Source organism: Siniperca chuatsi, linkage group LG8 (assembly GCF_020085105.1).
Source record: "Siniperca chuatsi isolate FFG_IHB_CAS linkage group LG8, ASM2008510v1, whole genome shotgun sequence".
NCBI lineage: Eukaryota > Metazoa > Chordata > Actinopteri > Centrarchiformes > Sinipercidae > Siniperca > Siniperca chuatsi.
Genome location: NC_058049.1, coordinates 2,808,784 through 2,836,583, shown reverse-complemented (window position 1 = coordinate 2,836,583; position 27,800 = coordinate 2,808,784). Strand labels below are relative to the sequence as shown.

General features: G+C 39.8%; 2 protein-coding genes across 2 annotated transcripts in view; both read right to left on the bottom strand.

The window, feature by feature from the left end:
* Nucleotides 1-634: 634 nt before the first annotated feature.
* Nucleotides 635-6,164, bottom strand: thoc3 (THO complex 3). The gene is made up of 6 exons (XM_044205808.1): nucleotides 5,948-6,164; nucleotides 4,871-5,027; nucleotides 3,878-4,082; nucleotides 2,204-2,365; nucleotides 1,856-1,956; nucleotides 635-1,112 (listed from the first exon to the last, which is right to left on the bottom strand). Exons 1-6 carry the CDS (start codon nucleotides 6,125-6,127, stop codon nucleotides 949-951), a joined length of 969 nt encoding a protein of 322 aa, XP_044061743.1. The 5' UTR covers nucleotides 6,128-6,164; the 3' UTR covers nucleotides 635-948.
* A 1,307-nt stretch (nucleotides 6,165-7,471) lies between these two features.
* The window catches only part of shtn3 (shootin 3), a 37,508-nt gene continuing 17,179 nt past the window's right edge, over nucleotides 7,472-27,800 (bottom strand). The window contains 16 exon segments of the mRNA XM_044205746.1: nucleotides 7,472-11,445; nucleotides 11,659-11,962; nucleotides 14,548-14,677; nucleotides 15,197-15,259; nucleotides 15,740-15,754; nucleotides 16,849-16,952; nucleotides 17,460-17,530; nucleotides 18,585-18,631; nucleotides 18,634-18,764; nucleotides 20,153-20,306; nucleotides 20,931-21,077; nucleotides 22,101-22,195; nucleotides 22,878-22,959; nucleotides 23,232-23,329; nucleotides 23,551-23,719; nucleotides 24,164-24,258. Of these exon segments, the coding sequence (XP_044061681.1) occupies nucleotides 11,310-11,445; nucleotides 11,659-11,962; nucleotides 14,548-14,677; nucleotides 15,197-15,259; nucleotides 15,740-15,754; nucleotides 16,849-16,952; nucleotides 17,460-17,530; nucleotides 18,585-18,631; nucleotides 18,634-18,764; nucleotides 20,153-20,306; nucleotides 20,931-21,077; nucleotides 22,101-22,195; nucleotides 22,878-22,959; nucleotides 23,232-23,329; nucleotides 23,551-23,719; nucleotides 24,164-24,258 (1,841 nt within the window). The 3' untranslated portion in view covers nucleotides 7,472-11,309.

Here is a 27,800-nt window from a genome sequence, read left to right as displayed (position 1 = left end):
AGAGTTATTATGTAATCAAAATACGATAAAAAGAAGCTAAAATTTCTGTCAGGTTGAACTGATTTTCTGTAGCTGCAGTAATGGAGGAACCCTCCACTATATTAGTGGTGAACTATAATTAATATTTAATGAGGCCTCATATAAAACTAATATATCAATCTGTTTGGCTCATGTGCAGAGGCAGAAGTCGAAGTGTTTTCTGGGTGCAAACGTGTGTGAGTGATAGGCTGTGGGGTTGTGTGTGTGTGTGTGTGTGTGTGTGTGTGTGTGTGTTATATGGGTTAGTGTATGTTTATTTCATCTCCCCTCACCACCTCCTTTTATTATCCAATGCACACTCCCACGCTGCAGGCAGGCAGGGATGGTTCAAGGTCCAGAGTAATTAAATTAATGTTTTCCTGCTCAGACTCTCTGCTGGGCCCTTTAACATAAGAACTGCGTATGCTTCCTTCATACAGCTCTGCTTAATGTCAACACAGTCTTAAACAGATACCATAAAAAATGTATGTATACATTTTATAAATATAAACCTGACTGCTGTGTAAAATTGTTGGATCATTTTAGACAAATTTTAAATTTACGAGAATTTCACATTTGAACAAACATCAGCAATCAGGGCTCAAGACGCACAAGATTTATAAAGAGACCAATTTTAATATCAAAAGAACAATGCATATTTTACATAAACATATATTACAGCACTGGGAGTTGTGTTTTTATCTGTGTATAAAAATGGAATAAAGTCAGCCGTTTTAAAGGACAGCTGCACCATCTGCTGGTGGCAAAAGGTCACTGTTGCTCTACGAGTTGCAGCCTAAATGCAAAGCAGCAGCATCTTTTGTACTGTACAGGATGTTTTCTTCCTTTACTTTGCTCTCTCCTGAGGTCTGACTGATCATGAGAGTTACGGCAAACTAGTTTTACCAGGAAAAACTGAGCTGATCTGTCTCAGGAGTCATTGGGAAGGCCAAACAGTTTGACGGTGCCCGCCTCCCGGTTGTTGTCGTACTTGCCGTCCTTGTCGTCGCAGGCGTAGGCCAGCAGTGGCCTCTTGGGGTGCCAGGCGACGGTGAAGGTCGGAGAATCACACTGAACCTCCCACAGCTTCTCTCCTACACACATACAACAGACGAGGAAGTGGGGAAAAAAAAACATGTCAAATTCTTTAAAAGAAAAAACTAAACTTGCCATCACAGCTTAAACACTTAACAAAATTAAAATGGCAGATACTGATGATGTGGATTCTATTCTTTGATCCACTTGAATTTCGGTAACAATTATTTTCTTAGAAAATGTTCAGTGATTTAAAACATCAACTGTATTTCTTTTACACCGTAGTTTTCTAAATGTTGTTGCACAGACCTGAAGCATGAGTTTGAGCACCGTATTTAATTGAAAAACAAAAATCTCGAAACACTTAAGACCTTTGAAAGCCTTCTTCAGATTTTAACAGGTTCTTGCACTGACATTCAGCAAAAAAGGGTGAAATCCACTGGAGGAGACTCAAAAGGATGTGGGTTTTCCCCCCCAATTAAAATGTAACAACCAAACCCATGTACCAAAAATGGTACAAAGAGGTGGTGACTTTATGGAATAACAGCAACAAACTGAATAACTGACACAAAACTTAATCTTCTGCCTGAGTAATGTTTGTTAAAATTAATTAATTAAAATTAAGTAAAATTGCAATTCTGCTAAGGTTTATAATCCAAAAACGTTACTTTACTACCACTTTCTATTTTACCTATGAACTGCATTTTCAAAACCAACAAGTACGTCTTGCGAAAGTCTCACATACAGCAGCCAAAGAGCCGCAGTTTTCTGTTGGTCTCTCTGACATTGCAATTTGTTGTACCTGTTTCCACCTCGGCGATGTCTATGAAGTGATCCTCGGAGGCCGAGGCCAACATCTTGCCATCATGACTAAAGCTCAGTGTCCTCACCGGCCAGTCTAGCCTAAAACGGCAGCAGCAATGAAGAGAAACCCGTGATTCAATAAAAGGACAGATTCAGACAGATAACCTAACAGGACCAAGTCATAATTAAATAAAGTGGTATGAGTCAAATTGTCATGTCATGATATGCACCAATTCATCAATAAATGCCCCCCAAAACAGTAAAAAACTAAACAAAAACAGATTTTTTCATGTATCTTCAGATGAAAGTGCAAAATATAATGTACATATAATGTACACAGACTGACCTGGAGAAGCAGCGGACACACACCAGTTCCTCCACGTCCCACAGGCTGACAAGGGCGTCTGCACTTCCTGTGGCGAAGTATTTCCCCGTGGGGTCAAACTTGATACAGATGCAGTTGGACGGGTGAGCGTTGATGGACTGGATGGGCTTCAGCTCTGGATAACTGCAAACAAACACACTGCTGATTCCAGCTCTGAACCCCTCGAGACTTGTATACAGTACAGACACAGCACCAGAGACTTTGCACAAGTTACAATAATCTAACAGGATCTTGACACCAGGTGCATTTGGAGTTTGTTTTAACTCTGCCTTAACTTACGGGGAAAAAAGAACCACAAATGTGCCGTTTACAGGTGAACAAAAAAAAGTGAGAGGTAACAGTGAATAAGATAAATTGTGGATTATCCAAAAACCATGAATGAAAAGCTCCATTTACCTGGGTGGGTTTTCCTTTGGGAACCCCGGTGTTGTGTAGAGATGGGTCAGAAATAAAAACAAAGGCAAGTGACGACAATGCGTTTCAGTTCATGCTTGTTTAATTTGGTTTGATCTTTGTGTAAGAATGTCTTTATTTCGTCTTTCGTGGTATCGAATAACCACGATGGCTGAAAATGAAATCCTTCTAACGATAGAAACCGACCCCACAATAAATATTCTTAGAGGTAGGAGGCGATTGGAGATTTTTGGTTACACCAGACATACTGCTTAAATAAGGATACATAAAATTCTTGAGCATAAGTAATACGTTGCATTAGTGGATGTATGATTTTCTTGTGTGCCTTGAATTGTTATGGAGCCCACTGTTGGCAGGTGCCTTTTGCACTTTATTTTAGTGGCAAACTCCACCTACACAATGCCAGAGTAACAAGAACGCTTGAGCAGCCTCTCTGTTAAGCAGGATGACATATTACCAAAAACACTGTCCAATAAATGAGTCCAATAAATGAAATCAGAGGAGAGACTGTGAATATATTGGTAGAAGGATGCTGAGGTTGGAGCTGCCAGGCAGGAGGTCTAGAGGAAGACCAAAGAGGAGATTTATGGATGTAGTGAGAGAGGACATGAAGTTAATTGGTGTGAGTGAAGAGGACGCAGAGGACAGGGTTAGATGGAGGCACATGATTCGCTGTGGCGACCCCTGAAAGGGAACAGCCGAAAGGAAAAGAAGAAGACTGTCCAATAAATGAGCCACCTGAGAGTCATGTGGCTTCTGTTTACCTCGATATAGCGAGCTGAGACCTCTCAGTTTTAAAAGTGACTTCATGTCCTGAACCCACCTTGTGTGTCACCCTGATGGCAGCAATGTGACAACAGTGGGAACAGCATACAAGAAAAGAGATACACAACTTGATGGTCAGTTTATTTTACGACCTCCATCATCAGCCTTGGTATCTGCCTGTGGTGTGAATTTGAAAAACTACAGAAAGTGCAGGAAAATCAAACGCCAAAAAGTACAAGTATCTAACATCACACCTTCAGCACATAGTGGCTTCACTCGGGAGCTGGTAGTTGTTAGAGTGAGAAAACTGACAGAGCACAGTGTTCAGACAGCTTTTCATGAATACGTAGAAGTTGGGGGGAAAAATACAAACTCAGAGGGTGTTTGCAGAGAAATTCTGCAGGACTGCCTGGGGCTTAATACTGTTTTCCCTGTTTCACTCTGTTCGGTTCCTACCTCAGAATATTGATGCAGCCATTGCCATTTGTGAGGAAAAACATGTCGTTGTCGTTGTTCCAGGAGATCTCGTTCACCTCGAACTTGAACTGCTCCTCTGCCTTGGAGCGATGCGTCTTGGCATCGATGAAGGTCACAACATCATCTTTGTTCCCGACAGCGATGGTCTGACCATCAGGGCTCCAGCAGATGTTTATGTTCTCTCCTTAAAAAAAACATTATTTGAGACTTTAAAAATCTCTCTCTCAAAGACAGTTTATCAGGGATTCGGGGTTCTCACAAGGTCAACAAAAGTATTTAATTGCATTCCAATCATTTATTCTTCTTTTCCTCCGTCACACAGTAATACATTGTTTCCTCATCACCTACCAGCCTGAAAAATCTCCACACCAAACCACTTCTCTCACAGATTTTCTTGTTTTGATGTGCGTTATTTACACACCAGCGTAGAGAATAGAATCTAAAATCATGGTTTTAGGACTGCATAAATTAAATAACTTACAGGTTTTGCAGGATATAAATTAGTTTTAATTTGTCATTTTTTTCCCATGTGGACAAAGGGAAACAGAGCAGCAGGGAGGAAGCAGGGTGTCTTGTTCGTTCTGTCAGTCGTAGGAGGTGTAATTCAGGAAGTGTTACTGTGAAAACTAGCGTCTGGAGTCCTGCTGTTAAGCGTCTGGTGACAAGTTTGCAGCCATGCTAACTTCCACATAAGTTCTCACATAGTATTGCTGTTTACATTGCTGCTTTCACGGTAATCACATCTCACTCCACTACAGTCAACTTCATTCAGTACGTAAAGAGCAAAACAGACTATGGGCAAAATGCCAAGTGTCTGATTTATTTTCTCATTTAATTACTTAACAATGCCTTTTGTTAATTATTTTTATTTGCATTTTTTAAATAAAAATGAAGGGAAAAAAAGCTATTGGTATATACTTTTGAAAGCCCCTGTGGATCAAACCCCAGCCACCACATGAACTAAGGTCCCACCTTTCGTATTGACGGTGGCAATGCATTTGGTGGTGCGCACGTCCCATATGCGAATGGTCTTGTCTCCAGATGCTGTGACAAACAGATCTGGGTTGGTTGGATGCCAGCAGAGCTGATCCACACTGTCACCGTGACCTCTGTAGTTGTTCTCTTTTACCTGGGGATAGAGACAAACCCAAATTTAACAGGTATTCATCAGCCCAGTTCCAGGTTCTACCCTAAGCCCTCATCTTGTCTTATGTGTAACCAACATAATGCCATGTTCACGCCAGATTACACAGACCACATAGACAAGCAGCAGAGTGACAAAAAACATGAATGTACCCTTCGCAGTTGTAATTAGGAGATATCTGAATTTTTTTACTTGGTGGGAAGAACTGGAAGTACCCACAAAGTGGCTGCAAAGCCACCATCACTGGTCATTATGTTATATTAAATAAAACCCATATTGAAACTAAAGTCCACACTGGCTGTTTATACTTTTAAATGAATGATTATAATAAGTAAGACAATAATAATTTAGCGTTAAAAATGCAAACTCAGGACGAGGTGAAGTCAAGTGTAGACACCTTTCTGGTTTGTTCATTCGGCACGGAGAACATTTATCATAAAGAAAACCTGTAATTTTTGGGCTTAATTACTTGTTTCTTAGCATACATACCCACTCAAGAAATATAAAAACAATGATTTCAATCACTATGAAACACTCTTAAGTTCGGCATATGTTCAAAAGCAGATATTTAAATGAACATGTTTCTGCTTTGAGTATTGTACACAAGCCGAGGGTTTCCTAGCAATTTGCAAATCGTCTTCAGACATTATTAGACAGTGAGCTTAGAGCTTAGACCGACAGTTAACGTTAACATTTTACATATACAAGGCGAGGGCCAACTTCGTGGCTATGGCTAACTCATAAGCCAGCGTGTTTGTAGTGTGATATATCTTAAATAAGAATCTAGCGAGTTCACTAGCTAGCTAACGTTAGAAGTTTAACCGGGGCCAAAATCCTGCTCATCAATGCACTCACTGAAAAAGGCTAACGCTAGCATGCTAGTCGAACACTGCACAGCGACTCACCAAACGGTCCTTTTCGAGGACAAAAACGCTGGCTGTTTTGTCAAAAGAGCCGGAGGCAAGCCTCCTGCCATCACAGCTCCACGCCACCGAGTGGACTTTGGCTGTATGAGCCGGGAACTCTCGACTTTTGTTGTTATTTTTGAAGCTCTCTTGCATCTCTTGATAGTACTGCGACGCCATCTTGAAACTCTACGTCATGTTTTAGCGGCGGTTGGTGACCAGCGGTATATGAGCATTACCGCCATCTTCTGCTTCGGGGTGTACACCAAACTCTACCTTTTTATTCTCTTGGCTGATAAAATGAAAGAAATGGCTGCTTCGTGTGCTTCTTAACAAGTTCATTTAGTCTTATTCCAGCATTTGTACATTTTTCTTTCATTTGCTGAATACTGAACATATTCTGCATTGGCCAAGGCCTATCTGCTTTCTTCGAATCACTCCCTCCTTCATTCAGGGACAATTATGGAAATAACATTTAGTTATTTCAACTTTTAGTGTTTTTATCTATGGTTTTTATGCTGTGTAATGCTTGGATTTTATGCTTGACGCTTTGCTTGTTTTATATGGTGTTTATAGTTTGTTTTATTTTGTTTTTCTGCATGTGTTTCATGCTGGATTGTATTTTTTTCTGTGAATTTGGACAAGTACTTGTGTTATGTGTAGGTTTTTATGACCAAACCAAAACTAAACGAATTTCATTCACTATTCTCTACAGAAGCAGTTCACACCCATTATCTACAAGAGTGCCTGAGAATGAATTTTAGTTGATTTTAATAATTCTTTACCTGAACTAGTTGTTTATTTTACTGTTTATTTTATTGCTTTTGTGTATTTTATGTGTTTTATTTCTTTATATTTGTCATTCACTGTGGTATTTTATTTCTCTTGTTGTGAAGCACTTTGTACTTTGTTTTGATAAGTGCTCTATAAATAAAGTTTTATTATTATTTTATTAATAATATATTGAAACAACGATTCACTAATTAACTACCAGAAACCAGACCTTTTCATGACAATTTCTTTATTTATATTTATACAACATTTGTACAACATGATATTGTTCTAAACATGTAAATAAAGCTCAAGAAAGCTTTTGATTTAGTAAAAAAAACTATGAAATTATAGCTTAACTCATAAATATTTCCTAAACTTCAATGACAACAAACAATCATTTACTAACAAAATGATTCAATTTGCCTTGGAATATTTATGAAACTGTGCATTTGGTAGGAAATAGGGATGATTTTGAAACCAGCTTCTATCTGTACTTATGTTCTCGTAGAATTTGCTCCAATGTTTTTAGACATGAGGCTGAGCCAACGGGGTAAACTACCAGGCCAGGTCACAAGATTAGGCCTGTCGGTCGGCAAACCATTTAATTTACTGGTGGTGCTGATGTCACAGATCTTAACACACTTGAATAAAAATGATGTATAAAAGAAAACAAACTATATTTCAGTAGCTTTCCTACTTTCCATCAGTGGCTTTTCCTGATTTCTTCTTCAAATAAAGACAAACCACTCGTTTTAGTTTGAATTGCAATTTATTTCAAGTGATGCTGAAATGAAAATCCATGTTTTAAAAAACTTTTTAACACTCCATTTATATCCCAAACACACACAATATATAGTCACCCAAACTCTGTCAGATACAGTAAATCCCTTTGTTAAGTAGCCACTTGGTTAACAACTATGCAATCAGTACAGGCCTCGATATGCATAATATTCAGGCCTGTGGCAGCTCAACGGCTCTAATGGGTTACTTTATGTGCAGCCTAACAGTTCAGTAACTCCTTAACATCTGGTCCTTTGCATTAGAATAAAATACACCTAATGGACAGAAGAAAATGCACTTTTAAATGTGATTCTGTGTTTTAAGAAAGAATGACAAGGTGTGAAAGCATCATACAAATGTGCCTTATGTAATTGCATACTCTTCAAAATTGTTATTAATGTTGCATCACGTGTCAGGAAAGCTATATATAAACAGTAGGCCCTACAAAATAAAAGTCAAGGAATGCACGGTGAAATATGACGGTGAGCGTGTTGACCGAGTCTCAGAATACGGGACTCTGGACTCAGTGCTGACTCAGTGGAGGAAGGCGTGTGGAAGACATCTCCGGTGGACGGACTATGACAGTATCTCATTAGTATTCACACCACAAAATGTAATTCAGGACTTATAGGTTTAGAGGCAGGTGTCTGTGGAGAGGTAGACAAAGTACACAAGCACCTCATTCCTCCAAAGCTGTTCTAATCCTTTGCTCATTTAACCGCTAGTTTAAAAAAAAAAAAAAGGCTGTCTGTTTGTTCCTCCCAAACGTTTTGCTGTCAATGGTTTGGTGAAATGTTGTCCCATGGACCCTGAGAACATTTCTGTTAGATGTGATTTAGTTGGAACTGTGCTACTGTCTTTGCTGTTGTTGGAGAAACATCTTGTTTTGTTCCTCTAAACCTGAAATATCAGTCACATTTCTATTCCACACGTGCCTGGTTTCCACCTCAAACCCTCACAAGCCTTACGACACACTGATAGTCGACACGCTGGAACCTGGACAGGAGCCTCAGCAGCAAAAGTGGAAGAAAGGAAAAAGAGCCTTTCCACATACATTGCTTTCTGGACTTTGTTTTTTTTTTTTTTTTTTTTTTACCCTGGTTGTTTTCACTCAGCGTCCCTCCATTTAGACTCTGGAAGAGGTTGGACTAAACAGAGAACGTTCATGAATGAGTTACTCTAAATACCTGGATGCTACAGTCAGGGATGCAGAATTAGGGCTGAAGACATCGGTCAGTTAGAGCTTAACTGGGTTCATTCTTGACTTTAGAAAACACAATTTGACAACAACAAAAAAAGAAATCTGGAGCTCTCAGCCACATCTCTTGGCCTTCTTCAGTGGATGCAGTTTGCTCGGAAAGCCAAGTTAAGTGGAACTTCTGATTTTTTTGTCAATCTAATAATAATCACAATTAGGGCTGGGACCACATTAATATAACAACAATTATTGACTGCGCTGAGAAAATAGTTTGTTGTGTGTTTTTGTCCCGCTGGCGATTAGGCCTAAGGGTAGTGATGGCGGAGTCAGCCAGTAAGTTCGTGCAAGACTTTGATCCAGAGCAAAATGATCAAAATGATTAGGAAATTTGTTGTGCCTGTTCATGATCCCCAAACTAATGGTTTTGGTGACCTCCTGGCCTTTTCTCTAACCAAATCAGGCTAAATATTCAAATCTAATCGGCATATTGCCTTGAAATTCGCCAATTAAATACCTGCTCTACAGAGGATGGCTCTAGCGCCACCTTCAGGATAAACTTTACATTTTTAAGGCTCTAAGAATAGCTAAGTCATCGGTATGTTTGGTAACGCTGGGTGTAAGAACATTGCAGAATCTATAATGATCCTAGCATGTGTTTAGGATTTAGTCTTCAGGTTTTTTTCTGCATTAACATATTTCCCACATGAGTATTAATCCAAATACTACAATAACAGGGTGGAACCCACGTATGCTTTAAAATGAACCAATGACAAAAAAAAATTCAAGTATTTATCGACTTGTTTGTTTCAATTTAGCAGTTCTCAAAACTGTTTTTGTTCCAAGCCCCAATCATGAATATCTGCCTCAGTGGTTGAAGGAAAAGCGTGTTTCAACACGCTATTTGCATTTTAACTAAAAACCTTAAATATGTTTCAATATTGCCACTGATGAAGCTAATAGCAACGTATTATTATATATTAATCAATTGTGCACCCCCCACTACAACTGGGAGTAAAGAGGGGGGTTGGAGGAGAAGCAGAGGAAGTTGGAGAGCTGGATTCAACACAGTACAGTGCATTCCTTCTGATGACACAAAGCGATATTGAACATATTGAACTTTGTGCATCAAATAGAGAAAAACATCAACCTAAAGCTTTGCAGTCATTGTACAAGTTGAAGTGTTTGAAGAAAACTGAGGTTCTGTGCAAAAAAGTGCAGCTTCCCTCGTACAGTTCAGTCAGTCTGTCCTCCAGGATCCACAGGTTTGATTTCCGAAAACCTTCAAAGAAAAGAACTGATGTGCAGCAGACTGACACATGCTCTGGTTACTGAATAACAACGTAGAATATCAGCCATTGTAGAAAGCCCCACACTGTCTGCACCGTCGCCATGGTTTTTGTTTATGTGACTGATTATTCAGGGTGGTTTTAGCCTTTTTTACATGCAATTTTACAGAGCTGTGAAAACGTTCAGCTGCACTGCGTACTGGAATCGTCAGTTTAGGTTTTAATGATACATTTTCTAATGCAAACTGTTTTCTGATCACTTCATTTTTATGCACTGGTCAATAACTGCCCGGTCATTGGAGATTACAAAACTCAAAACTAAAGGAAAACTGGGACAAGTAAAAGTAAAAGCCTTCAAGCTACACATCTGTTTTGGACTTTTTTCGCATTAAATTCTTGAAGCATTCAAAATGTCAATGTTGGACATGTTGCATTAAATCAGTAGTTCTCAACCTTTAGTTTTTTTTAACCCCTTAATACATCACACGTCACATGAAGTTCAGTTGGAGTCATATTCACCCTGTCCACTGTTTCATTTGAATTACTTTCAGACGCCTGAAGGTATGAAGCTATACAGTAAGAAAAAAGCAATGATTACAAAAAAGTATGAAAACCTTTTTTGAAGCTTTTGTGTTTTCTTATTTCCTCCCCCAGAAATAATCCCACAACAACTTTTTATTCATCTCGCCTGTCCTCTGACTTTTTTTTTTTAATCTTAGTGCAGGTTCTCCTTCAGTTTTTTAAGACATACCATCCCAACAAAGAGTATTTCTACTTTGAGTTGACCACATTGTCTCTTTATAAAAAATCTCCTTTGTTGGCCAACACGAATCACCCACAGTACTGTGAGACATGAGGGAAAGATACAGTTTGTTTGAGGAGGTAGGGCTTCTACAACGGCTGGGCAGGTTAGGGTGCGTTAACACCAAGCATGTTCTGAACAGTTTATCTGCAGCATTTCCAACTTCAGTTTAGCTCATTTGTCCATGTGAGAACAATGACAATGACAATGAGTTAAACTCTGCACTCATTCAGCTTTTTCGACATGTGTTAGAGTGCTGAAAAGGCTGCAGAAAATGGACCAAAACTCTGTTCAAGAAATTTGCTACATGTTAGTCATGTGACTTTTCTTCACAGACTGGTTGGTTTTTAAATGGTTGGTGTAAATCTGAAAGGTCTTCTGGTAGTGACCCAATGAACAAAAAGGCCAATGTGTGATCGCACCCTCAACCTGAGCGTGAATATCAATGGCATCACTCTCACATCAGCCAGTAAATGCATGGATCAGATTACAGAAACAAGCCCGGGATCCTCAGAGGCCATCCTAGCACTCAGCGTCGGTGCTGCCGTTGACCGGGCCGGCGCAGACGGTGGCGTGTGCGTCCTCACCGGGTCCGACGTGTTCGACTCCATTTGACTGGACACACTTCTCGGTTGCATTTTGATCCTCCTCCCCCACACTGTGGAGCAGGGAGAAAAAGACGGCAAAGGTCAGAGATTCACAACAACAAACCAAATATTGTGTATGAGAAAAATACTGTACATCTTTATCAGTTAGTTAATAAAAAAAATCAGTAGATTAATCGATAGTTAGTTGCAGCCCTAGACATGAGTCAGCTTAGCCCCCCCCTGCTCCCCCCTCCCAGGTGTCGTTCATGTTTCTGATGCTCCACCTGTTGATGCAGCCGTTGCTGACCGGAGACTCTGATGTTTCTTTCTCAGACAGAGAGCCGCAGGACCTCCTCTCCTGCCAGGAACCCACTCTGGGCTCTTTGCCTGTATCGGAGCTCTTCCTCCTGGCCACGACGTGCCCCGGTCCTGACCCCCGTCTCTCTGGGCTAACCCTGGGACCCGCAGAGTCGGAGGGGACGCTCAGCCCCCCCGGCCCCTCTGGATCCTTGCCCGAGTCGCTGCTGGTGCACCTCCCGTTCAGGCTGTCTGAGGAGGAGACGTGGCTCATCTGGCCCTCCCGCTCATCTGGAGAGGAAAGATAAAAATCCAGGATGAGGTCTTCCTCCATTAGTTTTTGTTGATTGTTCACAGCTGGGAGAAAAAAGCTTCAGTATGAATGTATTGCACATTTTCTTCTTCTTTTTCAGAATAACCAGGACTGCTTGAAAATAAAGATTTATTTGACGTGAAAAGTTGCAGTCAAGATTTATAATGGATTATATAGATGTGTAGAATGAAGGTTCATCTAGAAAATGCATTTTAGTAGAACTGTGAAGTATGAGAGCTGATTACAGAACACAACTAATCATTGACAACTGATGGTGAAACTGACTATGAGCTCACAACAGCTTCATCATTTTCCCACATTAATTACTGTGTTCTTCCTGTGTTGAGCTTTCCAGTCCAGCACGTCGTCAGCCTTTATTGGAAGTGTGTTCAGCAGAAGTTTTCAGCAGTAGCGCAACCCGTCTTGGGAGAATCTAGCTACTCGACAACTAAATATTCGCTGAGACACTGAGAGCACAGCACTTTGGCTTCTAATGGATGTGTTGTGTTTGGGAATGAAGCCCGCTAAAGAGAGACGAGGGGTCAGGGGAGGACAGGCAGGAAACAGTCCCGATGTAACATGCTGCTACAGGTGCTCTATTTTAGGTCATTCAGTTTACAGTGTTTCTCATTGTATTTAAAAAAAAACCTCTTTAAACACATTCAGTATTCACTGTGCATGACTATTTTCCCCACCTTGTTTTCTTCTGGCATTTCTATTATTTTATTAGTTTTATTACTTTATTATTATTTTATTTTCACACACTTATTACCCGTAGAAACTTCGGATGTAATATAATGTGCCCCTAACAAGCATAACACCATGTATTCTCTGATTTTAAAATCTGGTAGTTCTTCTCTCATCGTTATTTTTTGGCATCATGTGCACAGAATCTGCTGTAAATAATGATATTTTTCTCTCTTGCGTCCTTTTCAAATTGCTTTGGAAGGAAAAAAAACATCTTGCCTAGTTATCATATATTATTTTTTTTACTATTTTATATTATTTTTATTTTATACCATATTATTATCATCATCCGGTAAACCCACTTTGTACTTCACACTTATTTTATTTTATACTTATACCCACTTGGTACTTAATTTATTTTCTGACCTGTATTATAGTGTATTATATTTGTTTTGCTTAGTATTTCTCTTCCTGTGTGCACTCACGTGATAGTGAGCTGCTGTAGCAAAAGAGTTTCCCCTCGGGGATCAATAAAGTATTTCTGATTCTGATTTTATTCTGGTGGCTCACTCTGTTGCTGTGAACTTTGTTGATTGCCTTATTGATGCTTGTTTCCCATCACCTGTTATAGAAGTACAAATAGAGTATAAAACTTGTATCCTCCTACTCAAACTACATTTGCTGATGCAATTAGAAACCAGTTTGACTCTTCTTCACTTCATTGATGTCGATTTAAAAAGGAAAGAAAATAGAAGCAAAAGGTTTTTTAGATCTAACAGCTTCTCTTCAGACCAGAGTCATTCATGTATTGAATCTAAATAATTTGCAGATTTGAATACAAGCAGTTGTGCAGTTTCATTCTGCCAGATGAGGTCAATCAATCATGGAAAAGCAGATAAATCCATGTCAGCAGTAACCCGACCTCGCAACACAGTGTGTGTTCACTGTGAGGTGCAGTCCCCCCTCTTCTGGACACACACACACACAGCAGCTCAGACTGGTTCTCCCTCACAGCATCAAATTGTTTTGAGAGCAGTCTCAGCGAGAGTCGAACCTCTGACCTCTGCAGTGTTAACACCACACGTTCTGAAAACTGACTGACACAGCAACAGGATAATTAACAGCTGATCCCGCAGACACAGAGCTCAGTGAGCTGGCTTTTAGTTTGCTTTTTACCATCTTTACCCTCTTTATCATTTTAAATGTATTCTTCTGTAAAGCTGTTTGTGATTTAATTTCCTAACATCAGGATATGATGAATCATGCACATATTTTCTTAGCAAACTAGAGAGTTTAAAGGTTCCATTAAAAGTGTATTTAAGGTCATAAATTTCTTCGATGGTTTCTAAAACAGGATGTTGATTTCAGATGAAGATTTGACTTCCAAAACATGATGACTTGTCGGACCAGTTTATAAAATATGATTCATTATTATAAATGTAACTATCCAACAATATATGAAGCAGATAAAATTAGCTCCACCTCGACCAACTACAAAACTGAAGTACCGCTTAGATATTTATACATCATTAATAATGATCCAATAATATAACACTGACAAGGGCCATTCTGCCTAATGACTACTTTTACTTTTGATACTTTAAGTACATTTTGTGGCTGATACTTTCATACTCTTACTTAAGTAAAACTTTGAATGCAGGACTTTTGACCTGAGACATACTGTATATTATATAAAAAGTTTCACATAACGAGTACAGTTTATGTACTACGAAGTTTTATACAAGCCCTAACTGCAAGATGAGTCAATTAGAAAAAAATATTCTTTGTTTGTGTTTCCTAGAAAACTACACATGCCATCAGCACTGTTCAGCTCTGAAATAAGGCAGACCAGAATGTCTTCCTCAGGTGCGTTTACCTCCAGAGCCAGCTTCTCCCGCCTTGTTGCGGCGGCGTCTCAGGATGACCTCCAGCTCGCTGTCCTTCTTCCCAGGTGGCAACGGGCCCGACTCCTGAGAGCCTCGGCTGGGGCTCCGCTTCACCGTCTCCTGGAGGCAAAGACAATCGTCACTGCAGTTTATTATTCACCAAATAAGCGAACACGTTTAAATCCAGAACACCCAAATGTATTTATGCCGCGTGTACAAACATTACTGTTGTAAACAGACCTTCAACATTAGAAACGTTGATAACTTGAGTTAAGATTTAAGTTTATCACTATTTTAATCACTGCCAATCAATTTAACCCCTTAACAACCACCCCCTTTTTTGTGCACAACCAGACAATTATATATCCAAAATGAAATGGTTTCTGTTCTTTCTTCCCTTTTGGTAACAATCATGATCCTGGTCTCTTCTGAAAGGTAACCATTTAGAGTTTACTATCAAAAACTCTTAGAATTAGTCTAAGTAATACCAAATTTACATAGTCACAAAAGTGAAATGCTGTTTTGTATGTACTCCTGTTGTCGCAGTGATGTTGGGATCTTCGTCAACGCGTGCATTTTCCTTTCACAGCAGCAGTTTTGACACGCAACACACCATAACCACATCAAGCCATTTTTTACCAGGATGCCTTTCAGTTCCTCCATGGCGCTCTCCTGCTGTTTCTCCTCACAGACTGGAGGCGGCTGGGAAAAAAACACAAATATTTCTTTATGTCTTTCTCGTAACCCAACGGTTAGAATGTGGCACTCATGCTGCATTTCAGAAACACTGAAAAGTTGGAAATTTCACTTTTTACAAGGGGAAAAACTAATCTACCAACTAGGAATTTGATTAGAGCGTAGCATCACAGTGCCAGGGATTTCTGAAAAAGACTCACTTTACCCTGCTGACTGAATTTACTGAAAGCCTGCTACACTGCAGCTGTAGGGCTTCCCACTTAGGAAGCTTCCCTTAGGAGAGGAACAATAACCCATGAAACACACAGTGTCCAGCCCATGAAGTTATTTGAAATGGAAGTAAAAGTAATGTGTGTTTAACTGATTAAAACTGGAGGGTCTGTAGTGTGTGTGCGTGTGAGGTCAGAGGGAGGGAAACTTCTTGTTCCCCCAGAGAGCGACAGCGACTTCACATCACAAGATTGATGCAAACATCAATATACTCACTTTTACTGCTACTCTCTGTGGAGAAGCATGGAGAGGAAAGAGAAGAGAGCAATCAGCCAGAGTGCATTCAGACTACATCAAATATAGGAGCAGACAGTGTTTACTGACGTCCAGCTCTTTACAGCAGGGGGATGAAAGGGTGAAAAGAGGAGAGGAAGTACAGTAAAACATGTTTGTTTTCCACATTGATGAAGCAGGAATGTTTCTCCTGCTTTCATGTGTTTTGATGTTGTTTTGAAGTGAAGATTGATTTTCTGATCATTCTAAGGCCACAGGAATATTTTCGTACCTCTGATGTCAGGGAGACCTGACCTTTGCCCCTTGACCTCCTTATTATTGTTGGATGCAGGGTGAAAACGAATGAGGACTTACGGCAAAGGGAGTTGATCAGGTTTGTGGGCAAAAAAGCAACAACTTGTTTGTTTTATTTCTGCCTGATTATATTTTTTGATTGAATCGCAAGTAAAAATGTTTTTGTATTTGTTGTAATTGTACTACTATTCATAAGTCAGGGTTTTAGAAGTGATTAAGATGTGACTAATTAACTAGGCAGCAAATTGCAAATTTAGCTCAGTGATAAGTAGAGCCTGCGGTGTTTTTAAGACCAATACTGATATTGATACTTAATAAAATGATAAAAAAACATGACCATATATGGCCCCATCATAAACACATACTATAAACAAACACTTTTGATCCTTTAAAGTTGCTTATTAAAAAAGATATGTACTGAGCGTGACATTTCACGGACCTCAAATACGTCTTTGGCATTTCTTTACTGCAGTTTCTTGTTTCTCATCAGCTGACAAACACGCTGATGCTCATATATCTGCCATAAGACGAGATGAGCCAATAATATTTGCCCTGCTGATTCATTGATTTGGGCTCTAGTAATTAGTAATGCCAAGATTAGATCAGTCTTTGTTTTTATTGCAGATGATTTCTGGGTATCTGTGACTTTTGGATTCTTTTCAATGGAAAAAATATGTTTTTATGATCAGAAAATACCTAAATATAAAATACTGATCAATAAAAAAACCACGGCACTAAATAAAAGTAAACCAAACACTTTCCCTTAAAAACTCTTTGTCTGCCAGTCTTGCCCTCACCTTGCTCTCCTGACTCTTGACAGGCCGCAGGACGACGCCATGTTTGATCCTTTCCATCATTTCATTCACCGCCTTCACCTTCACGTCGTCCACGCCCTCAGCAGCTAGAGAGAGAGAGAGAGAGTAGGCGAGGGAAAGAAAAGAGAGAGGAAACATGGGGTGTAAATACAGTAAGAATTCCAAGGTAGCTCAGAAAACTCAATGTTTACAATTTCAACACAGTGTATAATAGAGAAGAACAGGTTTAGGAGACATGACAATGAGATGAGACATCAGAGATTTGTTTGCCCGGAGAGATTTCGCTATAACACCTCTACCGAGGCTGCTCTGCGCTAAGTAGCTCTAGTTGTTTTATGCTGTTTTGCAAATCAGAGAGCAGGAGTGTTTCACCAAGGCTTTCTGCATCAGTGTGATGAAGCATGTTGAATCTTTTCAGGTATTTATTCACTGGATTAATAAAAAAAAAACGAAATTCCCATCTGGTTATTTTCTCTAATAACCGTTCTTTAATTCCCAGAAAATATCACAATATATATCACTATCATGATACTACTAACATACTGTACTACATGTGACTACACAGACAAATAAAAAGGTGTAGTGAAACTCACCTGGAGGCTGCTCTGCCTTCACAGAGGCTTTAGAGCCTTTTGAAGACTTCCTCATGATGGCAATCAGAGAGCTGAGAGAGCGAGAGACAGGAACTGAGAGTCATATTCATTTTGCAGGAAAATGGTCTGAAACGTTTTTCATTTCAGTTCCCCCTTCAGTACACAATGCTGCTTTTAAGCTCTGTTACTTCCTTCATTACTGAGTAGGTGATCTTCTGTGTCTGTCAAAGCACTTTGCAAATTTGATTTTAAAGATTTTAAGGAACGTGTCTGTTTTTTACTGTTGCCAGTGGTTTCCATTACCACTCCCATGTTTGCTCATTCACTTCTCTCTATAACACTATCACTGAGCTTTCAGGTGCTCACTCACACTCACCTCGGTATATCTCAGGTCTTTCGTCCCCGTACGACCCTGCTCGCACCTTGAGATCCTCTGGCAAGGGCCTTTTATGTGTTCCAGACTCTCGGCTGAAGACTAAGGGGACAGAGCTTTTGAAATAAGAGCCCAGAGACTCTGGAACACCCTGCCCGAGGAAATATGTCAGGCTGAGTCAGTGGCTTCTTTTAAATCTAAGCTTAAAACGTACTTTAATCGCACCGCCTTGCCTGATTTCATCTGATTCAAGTTTTTATTATTTGTTATGGTTCCTTTAATATTATTGTTCTATTACTGCTGTGTTTTATTTGTTTTTATTTGATCTTTTATGTGTTTTTTGCTTGCTATGAGAAGCACTTTGTAACTTTGTTTTGATAAGTGCTGTATAAATAAAGATCATTGAGCTTTCAGGCATAGAAAAGGTTTCAGTCGTAGTCATCTGGACACTGTTTTCAGAATCAAGACGTTTCGGCTCCCATCCGGAAGTCATTCTCAATGTCATTCAGGCACTTCAATCAACATTGTTGGAAGCTTTGAGAGCTGAAACTCTACAGTAGGCTAGCATAAATCATTCACTCCTCCTCTTTTTCATTCTCTTTCCGAAAACTGACTGAAAAGACGCTCCACTACACTGTCCTCAGGCTTAGGAGGACATCAGTTTCTGTTTCTGTAACTGAGGTTGTGCAGGACAGTAACCACAGAAACGCCTGCAGTGGAACATGTGTTTGGTTTGTTGTCCCCGTCCTCACCTGAGGGGGTTGCATCTCGAGGGGGGAGGTGGAGGAGGGGGTGGAGGGGAGGAGGAGGAGGTGGAGGAGGCGGCTGCGGGGGAGGGGCGGGGGGCGGGGCAACCCCAGGTTCAGGGGGAGGGGGTCCCGTGCTGGTCGTCATGGCAATATTTTTCTGGGTCTCCTCCTGGAGCTCGTGGACTGTTGAGAGGAAGGAAAACAATGGAAACAGTTAATACTGCTAACATCTGCTAGAAATCCTTCAAGCCTCCACGTTTCTCTCCGGAGTGAAGGCTCTTACCCGACACGCTATCTTTGGACACCATGCAACACAAAGTGCCACTGAAAGAGGCTTCTGTTTATATTGTCCTTTTTAACGGTTCAGTTAAGTCAGTTGGTGGTTTTGGCCCTGACTTCATGTGACCCATTTAAAACAGACAGATGCCATGTTGCACACAGGGAGAAATTCTGCATGTTTGCCAGCTTTCCTGCAGCAGATGGGTCAATGGTTTATGTTGGAGGCAATGGAGAAATAATCACAGAGGCCACAGAGGAAGAAGACACCTCATCCCCACACAACAGACATCACAATTTATGTTAATTATTGATTGTTTTATTGTTCCATTGTCTTTTATTTTACTCTACAATGAGACACATAAACATCACAACATGAACCTGAAATCAGAACAATAAAGCTGAGTTAAAAAAATCAGATTTTTGTTTAAGGGGGTACTCAACCACACCACCAAAACTAAAATAGTCACCATGTGCCACATTTATGTAAAACTATTTTGGTGGATTTATGGTGGTGCATGACCTTTCATTATCAGTGGGGTTAAAGAGATTAAAATAAAACAAACAGACCTAAAGACATTGTGGCAGCCAGATGCCTTTACAGATGATTCTGGCATCATGTCTGTGTGTTTTAATAATAATTAATTAGTACTTTATTATTGACACATTTCAAATCCCAGACCTCAGACCAGAGAAGTTTAAAGTTGAAGAACTGACATCAGACTTTGCAGGGTTCAGTCTGATTTTGGTGCCGCTCAATCAGAGCACTCAAACTGGGTCAAACAACGTGTGCCACATTGGGGTGTAAAAGTACCAGTGCATGCATTAATTGCGCATGTGTCAGTATACTGTATTAGGATTCATTGCTTCCAATATTCTCAACATCCCTGTTGATTATTGTTTCTTTTGTTTATAGTTTCCTATAACTGATATATAAAATGATCAGTTATCAATTTCTCTAGTTTAGGATCAATCACAATTATATATCAAGTCTACCATTTTCTCTATCAGGAGGAGTTCATTCAAAGAGAGAAAAGTGTGTTTAAATCGTCCTCCCTGATGTGTTTGTATTCAGTTTAACCCATGTTCCAGTAGATACTTGACAGCCAATCAGAAACAAGTATTTTCTGTTGCTACGCTGTGTCCTTACAGTTTGTGTGTGTGCTACCTATCTTCTTTCAATTCTGTGTATTGTAATAGGACACCCTTAACTCCACCTGTTGTTTCCACGCTGTATGTGTGTGCGTGTGTGGGTGTGTGTACGCGTGTGAGTGGGTGTCTCCACCTCCGCCCACCTCTGTTCTCCAGCTCCTCATTCTTCTTCTCTGCCTTCTCCAGTCGTCCGTCCACCTCCTTCTTCTCCACCTCCAGCAGCTCCAGCTGCCTCTGCAGAGCCTCCAGCTGCTTCTTCACACAGCTCTGCTCCAGCTGGGCCTCCAGGCTCTCCACCTACACACACACACACACACACACACACGAGCACATACTGTATGATTTACTGTACACCATGGCTACACAAGTAAGGGGAGTCTATTATCAGAGGTTAGATTGTTGTCTGTTTTACAGTATTTTCAATGTAGAATTTGCTAAAATGTGATCTTTTTTTATTGTTTATTGATACATATCTCTACCCTCTCTCAAAAGGCAATTTGCTGTTTTATTGTAGGCTTGAAGGTCACATGACTACTATATAACCTTGACGAGTTACATGCAACCTCAACGGACCTCATGTAACACCAATGTGTGAATGGCTCAAATACAGAATCCCCATTAATCAGCAAACTGATGAAGCCCCTAATGAGTGGAGAAACATCTTCAAGAGTAAAAAACAGCCAATTAGTTGCCTTTTACTTGTTACTACTAGATACAGTATCAGTAGATATTGATGACTGAGAATCTTCATAGACATTTCTATCTATCTACCTTATCTCTCCACAGTTGAGTTGTAGCAGAGACCAAACAATATTTTAATTTACTATTATTTTTATGGTTATGGTTGTGAGATCTGGGTTGTGACTGAAAGAATGAGACATGCCATCAGCTCTGCAGCTGCACAAGTTTTCGGGGGTTTACCTTCTGCTGATGCTGCAGACGCTCCTCCTCCAGGGTCTTGGTGATGGAAGCGACGTCCTCCAGAGCTTTCAGGAGCTGAACACTGGGCTCAGCACTCTGCAGCAGGAGCATGCTCTGCCTGTTGGCCTCCTTCTGCTTCACCAGCATCTGCAGGAGGGAGCGGAGGACGAAGTGAAGGAGGAGGAGGAGAACAGAAGGAGGGAGAGGTGGAAGGTAGGAAAGAGGAGAAGAAGAAGGCCAAAACAAAGGAGGGGAGAAGGAGAGGAAGGCAGTGGGAGAAGGGAGGAAAAAGGTGAATGAAGGAAAAGAAACTCTTATTTTCTTTTTTCCAACATTTCATCCCAGTTAGTCCATCACACACAGTCTGTTTTAATCCTGCAGGCTCTTCACTTTTCAGGTCAGTAAACACCAGAATCAGGACATTTCATTAATCAGGCACAAGGTTATTAACACAGTAATGCAGGTCAGTGATGCAGCATCATTCCACAGCTTTTAATTCATGGAAAGCAATAGTTATATCATCAGACTGGATCAGTCGCAAAATATTTTCAGAAATGACGACCTCTAATATTTTTTCACATGTTCATCACATGAAAAGATGAGTTAAAGCTCTGCTGTGTGGATGACAGCAACCTGAATCTGCCTCTCTTTTCAGTGTAACAACGATGAAAACCTCCACCACAGATGTCACATTTGGATTGAAAGTTCCTTCGACTGTTTCCGGTGCAAACAATAGATAGCTGCACCCAAAACTGTAAAACTAACAAATGTAAGATTTTCCTTCACTTGACTAAACGGAATGATGGATAGAGAAATATCAGAATTGAGCTTGAACCTGCATTAATAAATATTCTTGATATTAACATTGAATTAGTTTTAATAGAATGCCAATGTAATGTGAAAAGGATCACTTCTAGTAACAAACCACTGCTCTCATCAACATTTTGGCAGCTTAGGAGCCAGATGCCTTTCGTAGGAGTTGGTGGAGACCAAACCTGAGCTAACAGGAGTGGACATTGGACTTATATATTGTCAGGTGGACATAAACATCACTGGGATGGGATGATAATGTTGTTCTGTGTTTTTTCTGCCTCCTAGTGGCCAAAAACTTATTAATGCAGCTTTAAGGTTCAAACAAGTTCTTTTTTCAAGCCAACATTGTTTCTTTACCTCATGTGCGTAAGTCTCAGCTTTGACTCTTAGGCTCTGCTCCAAGTCGAGCTGCTCCTTCATCCCATCGTACTCCTGAGCCGCCATCATGGACACTGCAGAGACAGATAGACAGAGTACATTAGGCTAAACAAAGAAAACAACAGATTAGCACTCATTTGAATTGACAAAATTTAGATTTTTTATTCAGTCTGACAGTGCAGTTAGCATGTTAACATGTCTATGTTAACAAGTATTATTCAGCATGTTAGCATGCTAATATGACAACTAACATTTTGTAGGTTAGCTTGTTACATGCCAATATTAGCATGTCCAGTTATGTTAACATACTAACTTATGTCAAGACTAAATGCGAAGCAATTTTTCCCATTTTCTCTCACCAGGAGCTCCAGTATTTTGTACTTTTTCTCCTTTTTGTCTCTGTGCATTCATGAATTAAAGTCATAAAGCCTCAGGATAAGCGCAAATCTTTGGCTCAAGTTGAGGCATTTTCAACTCACGTGGACGTGGCTCTGTCTTAAATTGCAGCACAGAATTCACATTCTCTTACATCTTTGCATTGAATCCAAAAATCCACTTTGCGTTCAGTCTGAACACACTAACATATAACAGCATATTTGGCATGTTAATATAAATAATACTTTAATATGCTAAATTAAAAGAAGGATATGTGTCTCAGAGTTCATGTTCGTTTTGAAGCATTAACTCAACTGGTTGTAACGTTGGTGTGAACCTTTGTATCCTCAGTCACTGTGTTTCTGCTGTGTTGTGACTCACCTCTGTTAAATCTCTTGATGGTTTTGCTTTGTTGCTCAACAGTTTCACGAAGCTCCTTCATCTCAGCCTGATCTTTCTCTGACTGCAAAGAGTGAAAGAAAAGTCAACAAAATCAGGCACCAATAGCCTCTGAAACAGTCAAAGAAATGTTTTCATTTTCTTTTTCTCACAGCCTATTATCTGTCAGAGGCTGAAAACGTATCGTATCAAAACAACTGAACCCGTGTTTTACATGCTGTGATATTTTCGGACATAAAATTTTGACTGGCAGCAGTGACACGAACATCTCCACAGCAAAGAAGGAAGAAGAAGAATTGATCCTGCAGGTTGATGTTCATACTGTTCCCTCCTCACCTGTGAAGTCAGCTCTTCTATTCGTCTCTGCTGTTCATGAATCTGACAGACGAAATTCTTCTTCTCCTCCAATAAGCTGTTTACTGTCTCCCTCAACTCTGAGGGGTCAACCAAAACATTAGTGTTCATCCTGTAGAGACCATGAGTATCTACAGCACAGTTAATGGAAAGCTGGCCATTAGGTTTCAAATTCTCATGTAGGCTACAATCAAAAGTGCCTCCCCCCCATGTGGAGCATGAATGTGCTAAATACATTTTAGGACTACCTTCATAATCACCTCTTGTTGGCACTATGTGAATATAATTCTACGTATTGTACCTTTAACCTGTTGCTGGTACTGCGTGAAGGTGTCGGGGCTTCCGTCTGCTGTGTCTGCATCTGAGTCAGCCTCCAGTGCGATGCAGTCTGAGATGCTGGGAAGCAGCTCGTCCAAACATGGACGAGACGACAGGCTCAGGTACTTCAACTTCCTGTTCTCACAGTTCAGCTGGAGGTCAAAGTTCATAGGGGCCAATGGCAATGACAACATGATTTAAACTATACATAATCCAAAAAATTCTTCTCATTTAAGAAACCGCATCATGGTAGTGACAGTGTTTGCATACTGAAGAGTTTACAGAATACTTTTTTCATACATTTCATATTCATGGATGTTGTTACAAATATGATATGTGATATCTATTTTAACTGCAAAAATAAATGATGTACTAGTTGTAACTACATCTAAACATTATTACATTTTAATATAAGCACAGTTTTTGCTGTGGAGTCAGTAGACAGAGATAATGTAGTCAAATCGTCTCTATGCAGAGTCATCCTGACTTAGCTGTTCAATCTATTCTCCTGCTAATGCCAGCTGGACTCAGATTTATTCTTATCTTATAGTGTTGATTATTGAGTGTGTGTGTGTGTGTGTGTGTGTGTGTCTGACCTTTGTGGCCAGGGCCTCTGCATTCTCCCGGCACGACTTCTCAATCTCCAGCTGAGTCTGCAGAACGCTCACCTCCTCAATCACCATCTGAGACACTGAGGACACACACACACACACACACACACACACACACACACACACACACACACACACACACACACGCACGCACACACACACACCAACAGTTTTAGGGTTACACAATACACTGTATTAGTTGGCTTATTTGCACAGAGTAACCATTTTTGTTACATGTTTGTTATATATTATCAGTATCATGACGGTTTCCAAAGCGATGCCCAGTAGATCAGTATATCAGGAATATAAATTATGCAAATATAGTTTCTTTAAATGTGACACCCAGTTTTGAAAGGATAACGTTAATATTTAACTTACTCTACTGTATGTTGCCTCATGCTGGAAATAAATACTCCTTTATGTGTTGAAATGAATACGATGGCCCTGGCTGACTTCTGAAGGACGGTTTATGGACAAGATTCTAATATATTTATAAAATACAACATATCAGACCTATTTAGGGATGGAGCGATAACATGATGAAACTCAGTTGTGATAAACTGTAGTGTTCCTTTAGGAAGTATTAAAATATAGGAACTTAAATCTGTAAAATTGGATCATATAAGCAAACAATTGATAAAATATTCTCAAGAAGCAGAAGTAGAAGGCAGAATAAAAGACAATGGTTGTATGACATTGTTCGAGGTGCAACAATCGATGGATCATTGACATCACAGCAAACTGCTGCTTTTCATTTAATAAGAGAAAGTGCAGGAAGAACATTTGTGAGTGCTCATCTTCATTTATTTGTTAATTGTGAATGAATCTATGTTCCTGGCGTGTAGCAGCCTGAAGGACATTAAAAGATTTAATATATAAGCAATGAGTCGAGCTCATTCCTTCCTTTGTTTTCCTCATGGAGCAGAAGTCTGCCTTCTAAAATAAATAGTTTTGAGATGATACACCAAATAGTTACAGGCTTCTTGGTCCTGAGCTTAGATTTAAAATGCAAAACCACAAATCATATTCAATGCTTTTGAAAAGAGAACGTGGTGTGCATTTTTGCTGTCATTTGCCGAGCGTTTAACTATGTGAACAGCAAGCATATCTTGTATTCAACGTCCCATGTTCATTTAGCTGGATTTGCATATAACCAGGATGTTTTTTATTTTGTGGCGTATTGTCAAGACAATGATCAGTGAGTTTTAGTGTAAAACCGCCACAAACACTAACAGCTAAATAAACGTGAGCCTGCGGTTGTTAGACGCTCGCAGCTGTCAAGCGTGTCACCAGAGCTCAGCTAGTCCTCAGTTATTTTAAAATGACCCAGATATGGAGACTTTGGGAAAATCTAGACGGAGAGAAAAAACTCAGCGTGATGAAGTAGCTTTGCCACTTCAAAATAAAAATCCACTCATCTCTCTCTCCTTTCCTTTCCCTCTTCCATCTCCCGCTTTCTTCTTCTGCTGCATTTTTTTTTTAAATTAGTCTGATTTCTGGCAGATCATTCTGATAATTGAAATCATTTATTCATAATAATTCAAAATGATCTCTTAAAATAAACATCCAAAACTGTTCCAAATAAATATACATAAGGTTTTTCTTCTCTGCACAAAACACAATATACACATATAAATCAACTAATAAATTATGATGTATTATTGTAGATTTAACTACCAGGCAGTATATAAAGTAGTTGAAAGTAGCCCCACCTTTGGCTTGCTTTGGTAATGCACAGATACAGCAGGTAAAGACACAAATATCCTTCAACACTCTGAGACATAAAGTCTGTACTACAAAACCTTTTTTTTTCTTACGTGCCTTATTTCATCACCTTCAGTGTTCCCCCGTATCATTTGAAGCGCCTTCTGTCTTCATCTATAAAAACTAAACAAAATCCCTGACATTAAAACATAACCGTCCTGTGATGGGAGCGTTCAAACTCAATAATCACTTCTCAACATTCAGCATGTACAGGGCAGTACAACATTCGCTAACAGTGGGTCAATGTGTACTGAGTGTTACAAACATCACTTCAGCAGTTAATGACAGGCTGCCTGTCTGTCATTTTCCATATGCAGACCGGTTGTTAGGCTGCGGTAAGTGAAACCCTCCTGCCTGCTCAGCACGCGCTCAGGTTCCCTACAGATAACAAAAGGGTCTGAAAACCTGTCACACCGTAGACTGAAACACTGCTATCAACCCACCCTGAAATATTGTGCTATTATATACTGCCGTGTTGGAAGAGTGACAGCGATGTTATTGAAGAAAACTGCTGTTTCATGTTCACAGCAACTGCTTGGTGCAGTTGTTGCTGCAGTGCTTCAATATACCAATCATCCAGGAAATAGACAGGTATCTGAAAAGTGCTGTGGATGCAAATTCCTTTGGTACACAGCATCCAACACCAATCAGTCAGTCCCATGAAAGTCCCTCTGTTAGAGTCAGAATCACACTGTACCAGAGTACAACAAGAGTCTCATATTTCTTTAAACTGAAATGAAATAGCCTGTCCTTCAAGAAAAAATGAAGGCATCTGTAGACATGAATTCCAAAGCAGATGTTTGAGTTGTTTCACTGTGTCTTCAGAAAATCAACTGTAAAACCATAAAATGTCTACTGAGTAAAATCATTTTAAGCACTTAAACCTTGGAAAACTGGTGTATTACTTTGAACTATATTTGGTTACTTTATCAGAAAACAAATATCCAGGTAACTCTGGCCACATAATCATCATATACTGGGAGAATATAACTTAAAATAATTTTTGCCACACCATTTATACCGAGGCAGCTATTCCTTCTATATCTCTGGCTTGTTTAGAAAAGAGTTATACTAAAGCGACCCTAATAGGTACAAAACATTTACTACATGTCTTAACCAGAGACCTGTCGTGAATTGGGCAGCCTTGTTTTGTTTTTGGATTTTATGGATATTATATTTGTTTCTTTTGTTGCCATGTTTTTTTTCCAGCGCAGTGCTCAGTTGTATCTGCTGTTTAGGGCTGTATAGGTCAAGATGTCATATCACGATATTTTTCTTAAGTTACAATAATGCTGGTAATGACTTTTCTGTGTATGTACTGGGATGTCTTATGTAAGGGTTTCCTTATAGTAAAACTGATTTATAGTAAGACTGACTTCAATTGTAATATTTGTATTACCTCAATATAATATCCATAATACTGAATTAAACTTCTGCACATCTTTAATTGAAATATAAATATATATTATACATTTGTAACAGTATTGCAAAATTGTGATTAAAAGTCGTATCATGGTACATTAAAAAACACAATATGAATGTCACCATGACAACCACCAGCACAACCAAAACCTGTATCTGTGTCAGTGAGGCCTTCAGGCCCACTGAGCCCATTACACTTCATCCTGATTCTACCTTAGAGGATCTCAGGTGAACGGTCCTCTACATGACTAATGCTTCTCTGTCTGCTCTTGTAGCCTGGATGCAACACAATTAGTCCTACACACACACACACACACACACACACACACACACACACACACACACACACACAAATACACAAACACCAGCAGCACCACAAAGCCAGCTGTTATAACCAGTGTGTGTGGTGTGTAGATGCATTACGCAGGGATGCTTT